General features: G+C 36.0%; 1 protein-coding gene across 4 annotated transcripts in view; it reads left to right on the forward strand.

Moving 5' to 3' along the window:
* The window catches only part of LOC121312828 (arf-GAP with GTPase, ANK repeat and PH domain-containing protein 3-like), a 195,819-nt gene that overhangs the window by 106,010 nt on the left and 71,463 nt on the right, over positions 1–18,346 (forward strand). For all 4 annotated transcript variants that reach the window (XM_041244636.1, XM_041244637.1, XM_041244634.1 and 1 more), the window contains exons 4-9: positions 4,754–4,839; positions 6,781–6,922; positions 7,609–7,743; positions 8,307–8,437; positions 11,473–11,628; positions 15,916–15,999. In XM_041244636.1, the coding sequence (XP_041100570.1) occupies positions 4,754–4,839; positions 6,781–6,922; positions 7,609–7,743; positions 8,307–8,437; positions 11,473–11,628; positions 15,916–15,999 (734 nt within the window). The remainder of the gene's footprint in view (positions 1–4,753; positions 4,840–6,780; positions 6,923–7,608; positions 7,744–8,306; positions 8,438–11,472; positions 11,629–15,915; positions 16,000–18,346) is intronic.

Consider the following 18,346-nt stretch of genomic DNA (forward strand, 5'->3'; position numbering starts at 1 on the left):
CACAGTGGCTTGCAAAAGTATTCAGACCCCTGACCAATTCTCTCATATTACCGAATTACAAATGTTACAATGAAATTTCGTTCTGTTTGATATTTTATTTTAAAACACTGAAACTCAGAATCAATTATTGTAAGGTGACATTGGTTTTATGTTGAGAAATATTTTTCTCAACAATCACTAAATAAGTTAACTATTTAAATGAAACTCGTAATTTCTTTCTAGTGCCGATTTTTAATAAACTGTTCCTCTGCTGACACATATCGCTTCTGTTTTAATTGTATGTTAAATTTCTCCCTTCGGTTAGACTAATGTGATTACAAAGCAGCTTCCAATGTACTTGTTCAAAACAGTAATCCAGGAAATTGCACTGCGTAGCAAATAAGTTTTATTTTTTGTGTTCTCTTGTGTTAAATAGATTTGTTTTTCGTTTTGTGCTTTTTTTCACTGTTAATTTGATGGTGTTCCTGATTTTTGGTGTGTCTTGTGTTTTCACCCCCTGTTTCTGTCTGTCATCGCTCAAGACCTCAAAGCAGGTGTGGTAGTTCTGTTGCCATAGCAACACTGGATTCATGTCACTGGGCCTGTAGTGTTGTGTTCCTTTCTAATCATTGGCTGGTTTGAATCTGTAAAAGCAATTTTGCACCCTCTCCCCTTCCAGTTAACCAATCCCATGACTGACGTGGAATTATACAGTTCTTCCAAAGCGGAAATTAGAATTTCTGTGGAATCAGTATTTACCTTTGGGTGACACACAACTGAAAAAAAAAAAAACATTTACGAAATTGGATATTGGTTCATTTTAGGTTTTTTGGGATCTAAAACTAACAGAGGAAGAGTGATTCTATTTTTAAATACATCCTTAAAATTGTACCTGCAATTTATGCATCTGATGTGGTATAACTGCCTGAACAGATAGTGATTTAAGTATTAGGTGGGTAACAACTCTTTACTGTTAAATTGCCTTTTGCCTTTAATAACTTCTATATCTGGAATCTAACAGAAGGCATTTAAGGTTATAAACTGCTTTATTTCCATAGCAAAATATTTTTTCAGCATATGTGTTCACACCTTCATATGTAAACAATATCACCAGGGCATTACCAGGCATTATGGACCATTTTGGTAATGGCGTCTGGGACGAAGTCGAGGGCGCGATTTATATTAAAACTGTCCACGGTGCCTGGTAATGCTCTCTGTGGAGGGTCTTATTGTTTTTATTTATTTTAACCGCATGTATTTAGTTTTTCTGTATCCTTCCACATAAGCACTCTAAAATGAACATCATACAAAATACAGTACTCCCATTATAACAATTTTCTATGCGCTTCTTTGTGTAAACAATGTTTTTTTTTTCAGTTTTAAATCTAGAAATGTGTTTGATCACCTTGCTAGTAGTTTTCAATTTGTGTCTACTACTTTATTTATTTATTTTAACAGCGAGGTGCGCGTATTGTTTTGACTTACCCATTCTTCAATTAAAATGTTACAAATAAAACTGGTGCAGTGAAGATGTTACATGATGTTTACTTTTGTAAAGTGGTTACAAACATTCTAAGGGCATGTGCTAGGGATTGTGTCCCTCTAGCTCAGGCAGTCAGAGCTCTGGGAATCTTTTCATTGAACTATAAACCTTTATTAGTGTTCATACATGGTATTGCGCCATTTTTATAATATCAACTAAATTATATAAATAAATCCTGAACACGTGCCATTTTGTGTTCACATTTTATTTTAAACCTCAAGGATTGCTTCTGCCAAACAACAGGTTTCAAACAGAGCAATCATTGTCCCACAGATCGATAGCCTCTAAAAGCTAACACGACTTTAGAATCTTATTTAAACATAGAGAGAATTTAAGCAGGATTAAACAGGAGTTCCAATATATATATATATATATATATATATATATATATATATATATATATATATATATATATATCATATTATATATATATATATAATATATATATAATCATCACTAGATTAGGAGACATTCTGAAAACAAAATTAATTATAAACATTTATATGTCAGGTTAGTAAAATGATTTATTTTAGGCTTCATTTTCTGTAGTGTGTCTGGGGCCAATAGTGCTTGATCTAGAACACTGCTGCCTGTGCTGTGCAAGTATCTGTGTGTTTTTAACAACGCTTCAAACTTCCACACCTTGGCTGAAGCCCCTCAAGTGTGCTAGAACTGCTTATTTTGGGGTGTTTTGATTGACTGCTTTACTTGAAGCATTTCTATTTAACAAGTATTAAGTGCTCACCAAAAAAATGTTGCCTGGGATTGTTCCAGGACTGGGCAAGCCCTGGCAGGATAGCTCATCTTCTGCTTTGTGTAAATGTACTGTTAAAATATGAATTATAGAATGATAGCAGTTGGTTGGTAAGGAAGAAAATGTACCCCAGTGCTGAAAAAGTAAGGTTGCTTGTCTATCGTCAATCATGCAATTATTCCCATTTGTTTTTATTTTTTTTGTACAGAATCGAATGCATTCCATTCTTCTTGCAGCGTCTAGTGCACACAGCCAGTGATTGCAGTTGGTAGATCTTTTGTAATTCAATAATAGTAATAATAGCAATAAAGTTCAACTAGGGGAGACAGTTTATTGTGGGCCTGTAATTGCTCTAGTTACAGTAAATTACTTTACAAGATACTTATCATTCTAAAGCAAGCTCATATTTTCAAACCAGATTCTCAGAAGATTAGAAAATATTGTGGTACAGTGATATGTGACAGTCTGCACTTCTGTGAGTGTATTTGAAGTATAGCCTGGTATTGCTGTGAGGTTTGAGATTTACAGGAACAGTCTGTGCCTCATCCCTTGCTGGTATTTTATTACAAAGCGGACCTACTTCTATTTCCCAGGGTGGCTGCAGGCTCTTGGAAGAAATTGTGCTTGCTGCCTCTAACCATGCTGACTGTACTATTTCAGCATGTTCATATACTGTAGAAGCTCACTTTAAGGAAGCAGTGAGGATTTGCTACTTGCCTTTGTGAAGTCTTATTCGGTAGCTGTTTATGAACCTAATAATTATATATAAAATAATTACAAAAATAACCCCCTCCCTATTGTTTTAAATAGACTGAATAACCCAAACTGTCACATAGTAGGCCTATATTTAAATCAGAAAGTATTTATTGAAACCACCTTGTGCTCAGCTAATGCAGTTCCTTGTCAATCTTTTGTTTCATCCAAGTTCTACAAGAATGCCACCATATCTGTCATCAAAGCATTTGATATGCCATCAGTACAGTTAACCAGGTTATGTTTCATTGGTGCAAATTAAGTGGTATGAAATTATCCTCTTGACTGTTCAGTTGTTGACCGAGATTTCAGTAACAAACAAATCATAAACACCTAACATGTACCACATTATCCTGCATTGTATGACCTTGTAAATTATAATGTTACAACCACAACCAAGAAAGTTGAAAATGAAAGTTAATTCCAGCACGGTACTGCTACATTTTAAAAGATTCATGCAACATTTTATACTAACTGGTTTGTTCTTAAATATCAGGGTTAGAAACTTAACACAGTTTGCTAGTCCTGGTGTAAACTTACTAGTCCTATGTGAAGTGCCTGAGTTGGAATCAACAACAGTAGTTGGGGTCCCTAAAAATATTAGGCTTGAATTTTATTTTCTTAAAAAATAAGACCTATAAATTTAGATTTGTATTTTATTGTGTATTTTGTTTTTAACAGACACCTTAGTAAACGCACCTACAGATCGAGCAATCAATCACATGTTTACACCTCGTTACTGAGAGATTACTGCACAGTGTGCTGACAGCATCAGACTGGATGACAGAGGGAAAGTTCTCTTAGCTGTGTCACCTTGCCGACCACAAAGCTCTGCCTAAAATTGACATTGATGTTTATTTTATTGTTCATTACTGTGTTGTTAATTACAAAAATGTTGGCTGCTTTGTGGAGTTGGGGGTTACAGCCTGTGAGCGATTTTAAATAACTGAATTATTACCTACAGTAATGAACACACAGATCTTCACTGAAGTCCCAATTTAATGACCCCACGTTTCACTGTAGCTCTTGGGATGAAATTATCTAGGTGGCTACATATGTATTTTTTTAGCAGTGGGAGAAAACCGCTTCAGCAAGTACTATAGTCTGCCAAAACTGAAGCACACTGAACCTACTAGGTTGGATACTAATGACAGTGTAAAAAGAAATCATGCATTACCAAACAAATCACATATTCATTCTGATTACCATAGTGTGGCACAGTAAAATCAGTGTGTGCCATTAATATGCCCACAATTTTGCGCTGTAATGAATACAATTGCAATACTAAATACGGAAATCATGAACGTGCGGCACACTAATTGCAATTATGGTGCATCCTTGATATGTATATATGTATGTATATTTATATATATACGTGTGTATATATAATATGAATTAAAAAATGATCAAAGCACACATTCCACCAGTTAAACAGGAGAAGTACGTAAGGTAGTGATAGTCTATTATAAAAAGAAAACAGATACATTTAATGCACCTCAAGATTGTATTTCAGAATGCAGCATTACTTGCTTATAAACCATCCAGCATCTAACCAGAGAATAATTTCCTGCTTATAAATACCAAATGTTCTTTTTCACAATTAAATTGTAGATATCCTGTAGCTGCTTTGTATTTTTGTACTGTACATTTTGTACTACGTTTCAGTGGTCATTGTACAATACCCTGAACATAAATCTCACTACAGTTTAAATTGCAATCTTCAGGTGGCAGGTTTAAGAAGGAGATTATTGTGGATGGACAGAGTTACCTCCTTTTGATCAGAGATGAAGGAGGTCCTCCTGAATTACAGGTAAGTTTTCTTTTATTTATTTCAGAATTTCTTTTATTTATCTCCGTTCATGATGGAATCATCATGCAATTTATCTAAATTTGTGTTCCATGCACTAAAGTTTGTTTTCCTTGGTCTGCTCTTGACAAACTTAATGTAATGAAAGCTGAAAACAAAATCTGATTAGCAAAGTTGGTCATCTTCAGGTCCGTGAAAAAAAATAAAGATCTTTAAAAATTTCCAATAAACAGACAGGAGTAAACACATTATTTGTGGAACACATTACATTTCAGATGGCTCGCCCTTGTGTCTTCTATAAAGTGACGTTTTAAACATACACTTCATGAAGGACCTGCCTAAACCAGTTAAAATTCAATCATTGTGTTTGGATGATGCAAAGACCGCCCAAGCACTTTGAAAGGCTGTGAAATCAAATGCCCTGCGAAATTCATCTGTATTTTGTCGCTCTCATATGTTTTACTTCCCTGGCTGGTAACACAAGGGTGAAGCGAGATATGCCAGGCTTTAAATGCAAGGATCATATAAGGATAAATAAGGATTTATTGAAAACCTGGCACAAACTGTGAGAAATATTTGCATTATTTATTTCTTGTTGCCTTTTTTGAAGGCTCTGCTACAAATCATTCAAGCATTTTTACCAGTATGGGTGCAAACACTAAAAGTTTATTCTAGTCTGCTTACCCTATCAGTAGTCAGACTTTAGCCTGCTTTATTTCTTCAATTATTGAGCCATCTTCAACGTTTTAGTACTCCAGGTAGAACTTTTTTTAAAACAGAATTGCAAACTGTTTTTCTGTAACCTCTCTAGTAAACATTCATGCTGGTCTTAACCTTACAGAAGCAGGTGGCACTGAAACAAAAAACACAAACAAATTCCAGCTTGATCGTCAAGCATTCCGTGGTACCACAATTCATCCCCATCTTTTGAATCATTTATTAATTTCCCCATTTGCCTGAGTAAATTGGCACTGTTTTTGTTCCCGTCTTTAATAATCATTTTATTAATGCTGTGTTGTTAATTTGGATCTTGCCCAGAGTGAATGTACTGCTCACAGTTGCACCAGCGAGGGTCCAAGTAGAGCAAGGGGACTCTTGCTGACGAAGTAAAAGAGGATTGTACTCCAGCCTGGCTCGCTGTGGATACCGACAGCCTGGCACCATTATTCCTATTCACGTGGCATGCTGGAATTCATGTTCATTTAGAGCCATTCTGTTTTGTGGTGCAGCTATGGGTTTTAAAGAGACATGGTTTTGTATTTGGATATTTCGACATGCAGGGGCCAGTGGCTGAAGGTACAGGTTTAATGATATACTAAATTCACAATACACACTGGATCACGATACAAAGGTCACAGTATAATGCATAACTCAAATTATGATTTTTTGTGTTTTTCAATGCTCATTTTTAAATAATTTCATTATTTTAATACACACATATATGTAAATCTCCATATGTGGTTGTGGTGGATGGCAGCACGGTTGGGGGTTCATTCAAGAGCCCCTTGGCAGACAAAACATTTATGCCTAATGAATATGCTGAGAGGCTGCCTGCATTGCTCTCTGGTGACCCCTTCTGGGGAATGCAGAATGCATAGGCTGATTTTATTTTAAATTGTTCTAGGAGGATGAAACAATGTTTTTAATAATAAAACCATCCCAGTAAAACCAAAAATTGATATAAACATACTTTGATTTGGGGAGGGGGACACCCCCTTAATTAACAAAAGGGGACCCTCTTAATTAACAAAATACAATCACAGGATTTTTTTTTTGTTTTGAGTGTTCAGTACCACCTTCTGTCTGCGATTGGAATCACAGGGTCAGCGCTTTTCTTGATAATCAGAGACAGAAATGGGAATGGAAGGGAGTCTGCTGGGTTAATATCTTGTTTTAGATTGTTTCATCACAGACTGATGTTATGCTGTTCTCTCACCCTCTCAGTTTGCCGCCTGGGTTGATGCTGTGGTCTTTGTCTTCAGTCTGGAAGATGAAATCAGTTTCCAGACAGTGTATAATTACTTCCTGCGGCTCTCCAGTTACCGAAACACAGCTGAGGTCCCCATGGTCCTTGTTGGCACACAAGGTGAGGAACCGTGCTATTCTAATGCTGCTGTTGAGGTGGAGTCATGTATCAGTGAAAGACGACACTACTTTTTTTCAGTATCTCTATATATGAAAGCAGGTAAATAAGTACAGTACATTTTAACATGTAGGGAAAATAGCATTTTGACTTGTTCAGTAATCATTAAAGTGATTGCGCAGTAGCTAATTAAATAATTATATAAAGCTTACCTATACAAGTCTCAAATAGTCATAAAAAAATTAAAAAAAAAAAAAAAAAAGTAATTATATCTGAGTGTCACCTGGTTAAGGCACTACCACGAAGTGCAGGATGGATAATACATTTAGTGATTGATGGTTTAAATCCCCGTAGCACAGACTTCATCTTGAGCTGTCACTCCTGCGGGATATTTTGGAAGGTCCATGCTGGACCAGCCTTTTAAAGTGTTGAGTAGATTTTCAACACCTGCTTTTTGGATTTTCAGGTGAAAAGGTTAGGCAGGTGGAACAGTTTGTATGTTAATCCTTTAGTCATCCTACGTCAGTAACTGGGCATTTTTAATTTATTTCTAGCTGTTGATTATAGTTGAAGTAGTTGATTATTAGCACTCAGTGCATGTTCTGTTCTGTTGTAATGTCATTGTTATTTACAAAATTAATTCACAACATCTGCATGTTTCTTTTCTTTATTGCTATTCTTTTTGAAAGATGCAATCAGTGCTGCGAATCCCAGAGTTATTGATGACTCCCGGGCGAGGAAACTATCCAATGATCTGAAGCGATGCACTTACTATGAGACCTGCGCCACGTACGGTCTCAATGTGGAGCGCGTGTTCCAGGACGGTAAGATCAGCTAATATTCACAGATTAAACGGCTCTTACATATTTCATGTCTCTGGGTAGATGAATGGGTGGGTGAGTTGGGGGTTCAGGGTTGCATATGCCTCCAATTAAAACGCTTCATAGTTTTGTTTGAATAATTTCTGCAAACTGAGAGCAATTACAAATACGATTGCTCTTGTATTGTCTTTACCAAACTGCTTATAACGAATACTCAACGGACTGTCTACAAATGTTCTTTGAAACTAACTGATGGCTACTTGCCTGCTGTTACTCTACCCATTGTGAATATGGCTTACTTTCAGAGAATGATTAGTCACCTAGGTTCTCTATTTGGAGTCTCATGTCTCCATCTGCAGTGTTTAAGTGATCTATTAGTGTCTGATATTCGATTAGGAAATTGATTGCTGATTGAACCTCTACAGACTTTGCAGATTGACTGAAATTGTATGGATTTGTTCTTTTTGTGGATTTGTTCCACAGTGTTGCAATGGTGACAGTGGGTTGTAGGAGTCTGAAAATACCTGATACGGTGTCAAAACATGCTTTCTGCTTTTGTTTTTCAGTTGCCCAGAAGGTGGTAGCTTTAAGGAAAAAGCAGCAGCTTTCTATCGGTCCCTGCAAGTCTCTGCCAAACTCTCCCAGCCACTCCTCCGTCCCCTCCTCCTCCTCCATCCCCTCGGTGCACATTAACCAGGTGAGGGACTGCAGCCCTGTGGTGCACTGAGATCAGGGAATACGTATGCATACAATCCTTTATGAAAGACTTTTCATGATCTCCCTTATAAATTACTTCTTTCCATGTAGAAACACATTCCTTTTTATTCCTGTTTCCAAATATTTTGTCCACATGTGGGCTTTTACTTTGAGTGGGGTGATGTTATGCCAGTTTAAAAGCTTTGTCATATGTAAAGGACACCAATCAATCCAATAGTTAATCATTAATTGAATAATATATTTTGTTTAAAGTTACAGATGACAATTTTCAACTATCTTAGCATTCATTAATTGAAAATGGTTTTAAAATCAATTGTTATAATTGCTGTATTACAATTGTATAAGACTTTGTGTCATATTTATGACCAGAGTGGATGATTCAAATATTTGGTATTGTGTGTGTTAGAACAATGAACACATTTTCCACATTGAAATTTACCATGTACTGTTGTGGTAAGCCAATTGTCATTAGATGGTATTGATTTATACATAGATGCGACTAACACATTCTTAATCCTACCATGTCTAGGTGAAGAGGTTTTTAAACGATACACAGATAGAACACTGGAACTACTACTTTTGTTTTGTGTTCTTTTAGCACATTAATGGTGCAGATTACAGTATTTTGTTGTAATAGAGGTAGTGGTACAGCACAGACTGTGATTCCCATCTGTGCTGTTTTGGTATGACCAGGTTATAGGATGCCTCCACACATCAAACCTCCAGAACAGTATTTTTTGGCAATAGCAGGACGAAACAGTAAATTTATGTTTTCGATATACTGGTAAAAAACACACACATTTGAACATAGAATCTTGGATTTTACAAAATTTCATAAGATAAAAATCACAGAAAAAAGTATCCCCAATTTCTTTTGTATCACTGAATAATATTAGATTTCTACAAAATTTAAATTTCTCAATGATTGCTACGCAAAGTAGATGCGTGTCTATATGAATGCACTTTGTTGGGACACAGAGGCTTTTGTTTTTGTTCAAGCACACATTTTTTTGTCAAAAGATTTTTTTTTTTTTGGTTTTGTTTTGCCTTTTGAGTTACTGAATGGAGCAATCTGCAGTGAGGCAAGCAAGCCAACAAATAAACAAATAGCAATCAATTGTGGGAGGCCTGCAGCATGACAAGATGTCATATCATACTGGGGGCAAGCAGCCATATCAAAGCATTCGGTGCTGGAGCTGCCTGCACCGCCCCCGATGACTGTGTTCATTGCAGAATTCTGCGTCAGAACTGTCAAAAAAATGTGTGTGTGTGTATGTATGTATATATTTTTTTTTTTTTTGGGTTTTTTGTTTTTTTCCCGTCAACCTGTCAAAAATAGTATTTGCCATATTATGATATATATTATATGATAAATATATTATTCGTACCATGTGTATAGAAGATATATATATATATATATATATATATATATATATATATATATATATTATATATATATATATATATATATATATATAATATATATTTGCAAACCAGTTTTGTTTGTTTTCTGATGATTTGTGTAAGATTAAAATATTCTGCCCTGTAAACACTATAGCAGGTTAACTTTGCTTTTGCTTTTCCTTACTTTTGCTTATCCTTATGTATATATGTATAGTTTTTTGACTGGGAACAACCCATTAGGATAAATAGTATTTCATGCCTTGTCAGAATAGAACAGACACATGTATATATGAAACTATACACATGAAATTAGTTTATTATTATCATTTTTTAAAATTAATTGCAGTGGGAATATCTTCGGCTGGTGAAATGGTAAAATTGGCAAAAATACAATATTGTTACATTAGAGGTGAAACAACTTCCTCCTTTTTCATTTTTGACCATAACTTATAGGCAAAATTCCTATTGTATAGACCTTTTATGTGAGGAATATAATCAAGTAATATTAATTGCCAATTACCCACACACTCATACTAAAGTATTGAAAATTATTTAGTGCTAATCACTTTGTGTACAGTGTTGATATGAATTAATGTCCTTAAAACCCAGAGGAAAAAACAGTAAAGAAAAGCCTAAAATAACAAAGTCTTAGTTGCGTCAGTGGAGTGCACAGAGCCCTGATGCCTCATGCTGTAAGAGGTGTCTCATTGCATGAGGTGTTGAAATCCTGTGGCTGGCCTGAATCACTGAAGATATTGTTTTCCTCAAATGTGGCTGGTCTCGATGGAATCCAGTTGGTCATCATGCGTTGTGATATAGGAATTGGAGACACAGGATTGTTGCATTGCAGCTGAGAAAAACCAGAATGCACTTTGTTGGGACACAGAAAAGCTTTGTTTGTAACTGTTTACTCTGTTAGTTAAAACAGAGGTAAAAACAGAGTAGTGCCTCAAAACAAGTAGAACTTGCATCGTGAGTAGACCAACAGTTCAGATAATGTCCTTATCAGCAGTCAGACTGTATGTAGTACTTCTAATCAACTTGGATTTTAGGCCCTTACATATTATTATTATTATTATTAATAATAATAATAGTTTATTTGGTAGATGATGCCTTGTCCCGAGATACGCTTACAGGTGTTACAGGGCAATACAAGGTTGCAGTGCAAAAACAATATTTAAATAGTGTAATTTACATTAAGTCCAATTACCACTAGAATCCCAAGTCTTGTTGAAGAAACAGGTTTGTGAATGCCAGCTAAGTTGAGTAATTACTTAATTTCTGCTTGAGCTTGTCTGTGGCACCAGATGAAAACAAACACAAATTCTTCTATGGTTTTGTCATTGTTATCTGAGCAAGAAGCCTAACCCATTAAGTAATTGACTGTGCACCTCATTCACAGCACTGCCAATTTGAAATCTACCCTTATATTCAGTCACTAGCACTTTGAGATGTGGTGCAGAACCTCTAGTTAATGAACATTGGGGTGAACAGTTAAACTGTTTTTGTTTTTTTGTTGAGTTTAATGGTCTTCATGTCTCCCCCCCCCCCCCCCCCCCCCCCCCTGTCTGTCTGTCTGGTTCTCTCTCTGTGTTTCTTCAATCCTTGCAGGCGACCAATGGCAGTGGCGGGTTCAATGACTATTCCTCTTCTGTCCCGTCAACTCCCAGCATCAGCCAGAGAGAGATGCGGATCGAGACCGTTGCGGCCTCCAACACACCCACTCCTATCCGCAAGCAGTCCAAGCGCCGCTCCAATATCTTCACAGTAAGTATGCGCCAGCTGATGCAGGGAAGCAGTCGCTCTCATTACTAGACACTGGCAGGCTTTTTCAAACATAGGAGGAGGTCTTCAAATAGCCTAGGTCACCAGCAGCCAAACTGCAATTAAACCTGGGTGGGTTTAATTTTTATGCACGATGTTGATGTTGACAAAGGCTTAGGTTATCTTAAGACCTCCTAACCTGTATAAATGTCAACATTAACATTAATTTAAAACAAACAAACAAACAAAAAAAACATGTTATTGTATAGTAATGAGCTTGTGAAACTTCTCTTAGTTTTATTTATTACTAGGATCTCCCTGTACAGCCCCCGCTGCCCTCCCAATCCCATATCCGCAGATCCTTGCTTTGCTTCTCAGTTTCCCCTTGTTGGGGAGAGGTGGGACTGGAGCAGCCCTGCTTTCCCCCCTGCAGCAGTTCTTATCAGCACCACCGTGCTGCTGTCACGGTAGCAGCAGTAGTTGTGTTTTAGAGCACAGCTACCTTTTGCAGTTGGGGGAGGACAGCAGAGAAGGATCTGTGCTAGTTCCCCTGTTTTTCCCTCCCCCTATTAGGTAGTGACTAACCCTGTCCACCAGAGAAATGAAACGCTGCTGCTACGTGTGATGGAGATGCCGAAGCACGCCACATTCCCAGTTTGGATGCCGGAGTGGCAGGCGGAGCGAGAATTTCAACTAATGACCTTCTGAGAACCTGCCAGAATGGGTCCAGTACGCTGGCAAAAAGACAGCAGCGACCCACTAGAACGGCAAGCTTTCCTTGTCTTAAAGGAAAATCTTGTAATTTAACAAACAAAACAAAAAAAAGAATAAAAAACAGGAGACCATTGCCCAGCTTTCATACTGTACACAAATGTAGGAATTTCCTACTTAATAAAATAATACTAATAATAATAAATAAATATATTTAATATATAAAAAGTGTTTTTATTTAGACATGGACAGACCAGGGGTGCAAATTTGGCACTGACGCTGGATTCTAGCGCCAGGGTACCTCATAGCGCTAGCAACATTAAATTCTGGCGTTGTGTCACATTTTTTTATTTGGATTATAATTCCTTAGCAACCATAGCTGATAGTTTCTCATTGGGTCTGGGCTGCTCACATGACCCACCCACACTCATCCACATACACAGGAGAAAAGTTTGTTGTGTGAGAAGTTTAACTCCAGAAAGTGATCCCAGACACTTTTACCTAACTATAACATTAAAAACTAATTGAAGCGTCGGGGAGGGGGGCTTGATTAGGGCAGGGTTTGATCATTTAGCACCAGCAGGCTCTTTGGTGCTAAACTTTCAAAACTGTTTAAAAAATGATTTGCACCCCTTGGACAGATGCAGCAGCATTTTAATTTTATGGAAAAAAAAAATAATCAAATTGATGCTTGAGAGAATTCACTGCTTTCCCCTTTTATTATCAATGTTGATCTTCTCTCTATTTTTAAAATGAAAAGAAACAAAGAAAAAACTATTTCAGATCCAAGGGGCTATGGATACTTTACGTAATTTTTGTCTGTCGTGGTTTTTTTTTTTTTTTTTTTTTGTGATGTGGTTTACCGAGGTGCTGTATTCCCTTTTATTTAAGATGCCTCATAACTGAATTGCATTTTAAAATGCATTTATATACTCTTCCATTTGGCTGTCCTATGAAGGCGTGTACTAAAGGCTTGTTCACACACAAAAAAATAATTCGGAGCCAAAGTCTTTGTTTGCATCTTGCAATCGGCTACTAATCTTTACTAATTAAAGAAAGTAATAAATAAAATGGCAGGGACAAATACTTGTGGAGAATAATTATCATGAAAGGTGGAACTTCTAGATTCAGAGTGCAATGCATTATTAAACCATGTAGAGTAACAAAACAGCCAGTTCAGTATTATATAAGTATGATGTTATTTTAGTTAGTTTTTAATTTTTTTATTTAAACTCAGGAAGGGGATGCTGCATCTTTTGGTTTTGTGTTTTTTGTTTCTTTTTAAACTAGCACTTTTCAGTCAGCATGTCATTTCCCCCAGTTCTATCATTGTCTCTTCATATCCGTGTCTGCACTTATTACTGTAATAACCAAAAGAAGCCTCTTGGTGGTGCCAAATTAAGTTCTTCTTTGTACACCTTCTGTACAGCTTGTTTTAGTTAAAGGATAGTTTGGGGCGCTATATCATTATTGAAAATCATTCATTTAATTGTCATCAAAATGCTAAAGGCCTATGGCAAACACTCCATGGCTGTACTTGTTTGTTTTGTCCTTTTTGTTAGCTGTTCTGGTGGTCTCTTCTTACAAAACCATGTAACTGTCCATCCATGGTAATTCCATACACTTGTTTCGTCTGTCCTGATGTATCCATCTTTGACAGATTTGATGTCCATTGAAAAAGTAAACTGATTGGTTTAACTTGCCAAATCTTCTATTCTTTCAATATTTGCAGATTTGCGCAACTGTATCCAACTTTTCTTCGACAAAAAGGGCTTTCCAACTCCTTCCTAATTAGAAGAACATGGTGGCATTAAAAATAAAAAAAAAAAAAAAACCTGCACCTTGTGACCCCAAAAATTCTTAATTTTTTTCCCCCATTGATTCTTCTGGTCGGATAAAAGAAACGTGGACGTAGTGTTGACAGAAAGACCTTTCGCCTCAGTGACTGGCAATGTGCAGTCTGGAGGAATGTGTAGCATTTCTCCACGCATTGCAAGATTACAAAATAAAAACAAGCAAAGTATCTTTAATGTGAAGTTAAGTCAATTTGGAATCACCTGGTTTATGCACAAGATAAACCTCTTAGTACTCGCCGTGGAATCGCCAGAATCCAGGATCTCGGCCTCACTCAATTGACAGTTCCTTGTATTCTGCTGTAACTTTTAATTTTTTTTTTTTCTAAATGCCCACTTGGACATTATTATAACAATACAGGACTACCGTTCGCATACGTTATACCACCTTTTGCCAAAAAACTGACTTGTGGACTAAAAGTGACACACTGCTGTCCTTTTTTTCTTTTTCTTTTTTTTTTTTTTTTTTTAAAGCATATATTGAAAGAAGACTCTGGGGTTGGGGAAGGGGAATGGAGAGAATGGTTTAGTAGGATTTAATACTAAAGGTTTAGATTTTATGAAGGCCTTCATATTTTAATAATGTATTCTTATTTGATAGGAATAATGTGTAGTAATAATAACAAAATAACTGAAATGCTTCAAGCTGTTAGGGATTGCACTGAAATGTCTGAAATGTTTTATTCTCAGTATGGAGGTTTTCAAATGTTAAGAAGCACTTTTGACTGCCGATTCCTAGGCTTGTATATCTTGTATTGTATTTTATTTACTATGGTATTCTATAGAAAGATATTATATATAAATATATTGTCACTTCTATATTTTGTGAGGAACTGCTATGGTTGACCAACTAAACTTGTTGAATATTTGGAAGTGAACCTGTGATTTTATTTGTATGGTGTCTGTATAAAAAATAAATAAAATGTTTAAAAATATATACCACTGAGTGATTTTACTTCCACTCGTCTCCAACTTGTTAATTTGAGGCAACATCATTCATGTTATGACTGGTCCCATCACTGTTTTGTCTGTACGAATGTGCTGGTATACCAAGTGAATGAGTTTGTACAATGGAATTGGGGTTCTGGTTTTGTTAATACTGCCATTGGTTTGCATTGCTGTAGAAGAAAGTGGAAGGAAGCAAACAGAAGTTAGTCCTATGAAACGTTTCATGGTTGCGTACCAGTATGTTATCTTGATGGCTAGCCAACGATTCCAGCTGTTCCCGATTTGCTTGCAGTGCCCACAGATGCATGGAACCTTCAGCAATGCATTGTGGTCACTTTGAGGGGGTGTACAAGTGTGATTTTATAATTGATGTTTGAGTCAGATATTGAGTTATTGACATGTTTCTATGTGTTTTTCAGGATGGATAAAAATCGTGATTTCATTTTTGGATCCTGTATTAACCTCTCCTTTCTCCTACAGTAACCTTGTTTTATTTGTTTCTTTTAGGGATTTATCAACGGAAAATAAGGGACCGGGTTTTAATGGTTTTACACGAGGTTGATTTTACGGTTTCAATACAGAAGTGTACTTGAGTCATGACTCGTTTTTGTTTTATTTGTTTCTATACTGTTTGAAGTGGTGTTTGTTTGTTTGTTTGTTTCTGTAATTAATTTGATGTTGCACCTTGATGTGTTTGGTTTGTTTGTCTGCCCCCCCCCCAGTCTGGAACCTGCACCGGTAGTCATGTGACCAACTTATATATTTCATTCTCTTGCAGTCTCGAAAAGCCAGTGAGCAGGCAAAGAGCGTGGACTGCAAAACAGACAACATTGGAAGTGGACGGGCCATTCCTATAAAACAGGTTAGTAACAAAGGAAAAGGCTGCTCAGAGCGTTAGTCCCATCTCATTACAGAACGTAAAATGAAAAGAGGTAGGTACAAGATATTTTGGTATAACAACTTTTGAAGATGAAATGGCTGATTTGTACAGTCTCTTTTCATCCTGTGGTCGTCTTATCTACTGTATCTATCTTTGTTTTGAGGGTTTGTTTTATAGAGCAGCTGCTGTACTTTAATTGTTAAGTTACCGTTATTGCTACAGATTTCTACTCTGGGGTGCAGGTGGAAGCATAACAGAATATTTCTTATCAAAACATTTTGTTACAAAAGTGCACTTTAAAATCATTAATCTAAGCAATTTAAGCAGAAGACTAATCAAGTATCTATACAACAAATGTCATATTATTATTATTATTACTACAACTACTATGACTACTACAACTAATAATAATAATAATAATAGTAATGCAAAATAAATCAAAGATCTTCCAACATCATTCATTTATTAGGGACACATACAATTATAACATAAGTGCCACTTACATGACACAAGATGCATTGCATTTTCAATTTAGCCATTAGGCTCATTTCCATTGACTGTCCCTGGTCTTACCACTGATAATGAGGGAACATTAATTCAAATGTATTTCTGAAGTCTGAATAAATTTAAAGCAGCAGCAGTGTTGGCTCCTCTGAGAGAATTGGGGCTATAGTGTCATTGTTTCAACAGAGTCGTGTGTCATTTTCACACATCTCTTCAGTTTTTTGTATTTTGTTTGTAGAAGTATGTAGATTTTAAAAACAGCAGTAAATACAAGGGCAATTGGAATCCCACTCATCAATCACTACAAATCATTTTAGACTATAAAAAGTGGACATCTGATTTCTCTCTCTTTCAAATTAGATCTATCTCTATCTATACCCCAAAAGTGATGGTAATCGAACAATAGTTATGTTGCAATGCACTCATCACTTCTATACATTTTATTTGCGTACAAAACTGCTTGTTTTTTCTGATACAGAAAATTGAGTGAATCAAGGGTTGTTGATTCTGATACACGAATAATGTATTTACTCTACCTTTGCAATGGTTGGTTTCTCCCACTAGGTGGTGATGTTTGACAGGTAATGTGTTGAGTCTGAACTGTTTCCGCTACCTCCCCTACTTCTGTCTTAAACCCCAGTACTACTTGTTGTTATGTAAAGGCCCACAACCACAATATATGTTTCTGTCTCCTTACTGTTCATCAAAAAAACTAAAATTTGATTTAAGAATAACAAAGGTAGCAAAAGCTTGTTTTTGTTAATTGGTTTAATTTGAGTATTTTTATGGTACGTTTGAAACGGCTAAAACAGAGGCCACATTTACAATCTAAAAAGCTTGTTAACCGTTCTTGGTAAACATAACCTGATCTAATCTACTGTAATGAGCGATTGCCCAAGCTTTATGTTAAATATTCTATTGATGGATTGGAGTTCATGCAACACTGAGGTAGGACTATAATAGATAGAATTTGAATTGAGTTTATTTATTTTGTTTAGTCTCAATACATGGTTTCCATTTTGTTGCCTTAATTTGGATATTATCATTTCTGCTTCTTGATGACAAAAGATGACAATTTGTATGTTTCTTGCAATAATGTTTTGTATTAACTGAACTATCGTTCCCTAGGAAAAAATTCTATTAAGTGTCGGTTTGTTTTATTTTCTTAACATTTAAAGTTTTGGATTAAATTTGTTTAAACTTTAACATATTGGTAATGTTTGTAATCAGTCAGATAAGCCATCATAGAAGCAATTCCTCACATTTTATAAATGAATATCTTTCTATATAACGTGTACTGTACAACATATGATTGTATATGGACAGTGAAAAAATATAGAATATAAAAATGGCCTACACTGTACACGAAGTACAATGTAATCACTATAGTGTACCACCTATATGTGGCCTGCGTTTACATCAAGCAAAACCCGTAAACTATTAAAATACAGATACAACAATAAAATTCCAGTAAATCATATATAGTATGTGCTGCCATCCCTTCATATCTCACATTGTCCGATATAAAAAAGCACACATTTTCATATATATATATATATATATATATATATATATATATATATATATATATATATATATATATATATATATATATAATTTCACAGTTTGTTGTCAGTGTTTCATGCATTTAAATGAGGATTTTTTCCACTTATCTATACACCATACTCCACACTGTTAAGGAGGAAAACGTTTCTTATTGAGAAATGATATATTAAAAATACAAAACTGCAAGATCATAATTGGATAAGTCTCTGCCCCCCCCCCCCCCCCCCCCCCCCCCCCCCCCCCCCCACCTTTGGCAGCA

Source organism: Polyodon spathula, chromosome 3 (genome assembly GCF_017654505.1).
Source record: "Polyodon spathula isolate WHYD16114869_AA chromosome 3, ASM1765450v1, whole genome shotgun sequence".
Lineage (NCBI taxonomy): Eukaryota > Metazoa > Chordata > Actinopteri > Acipenseriformes > Polyodontidae > Polyodon > Polyodon spathula.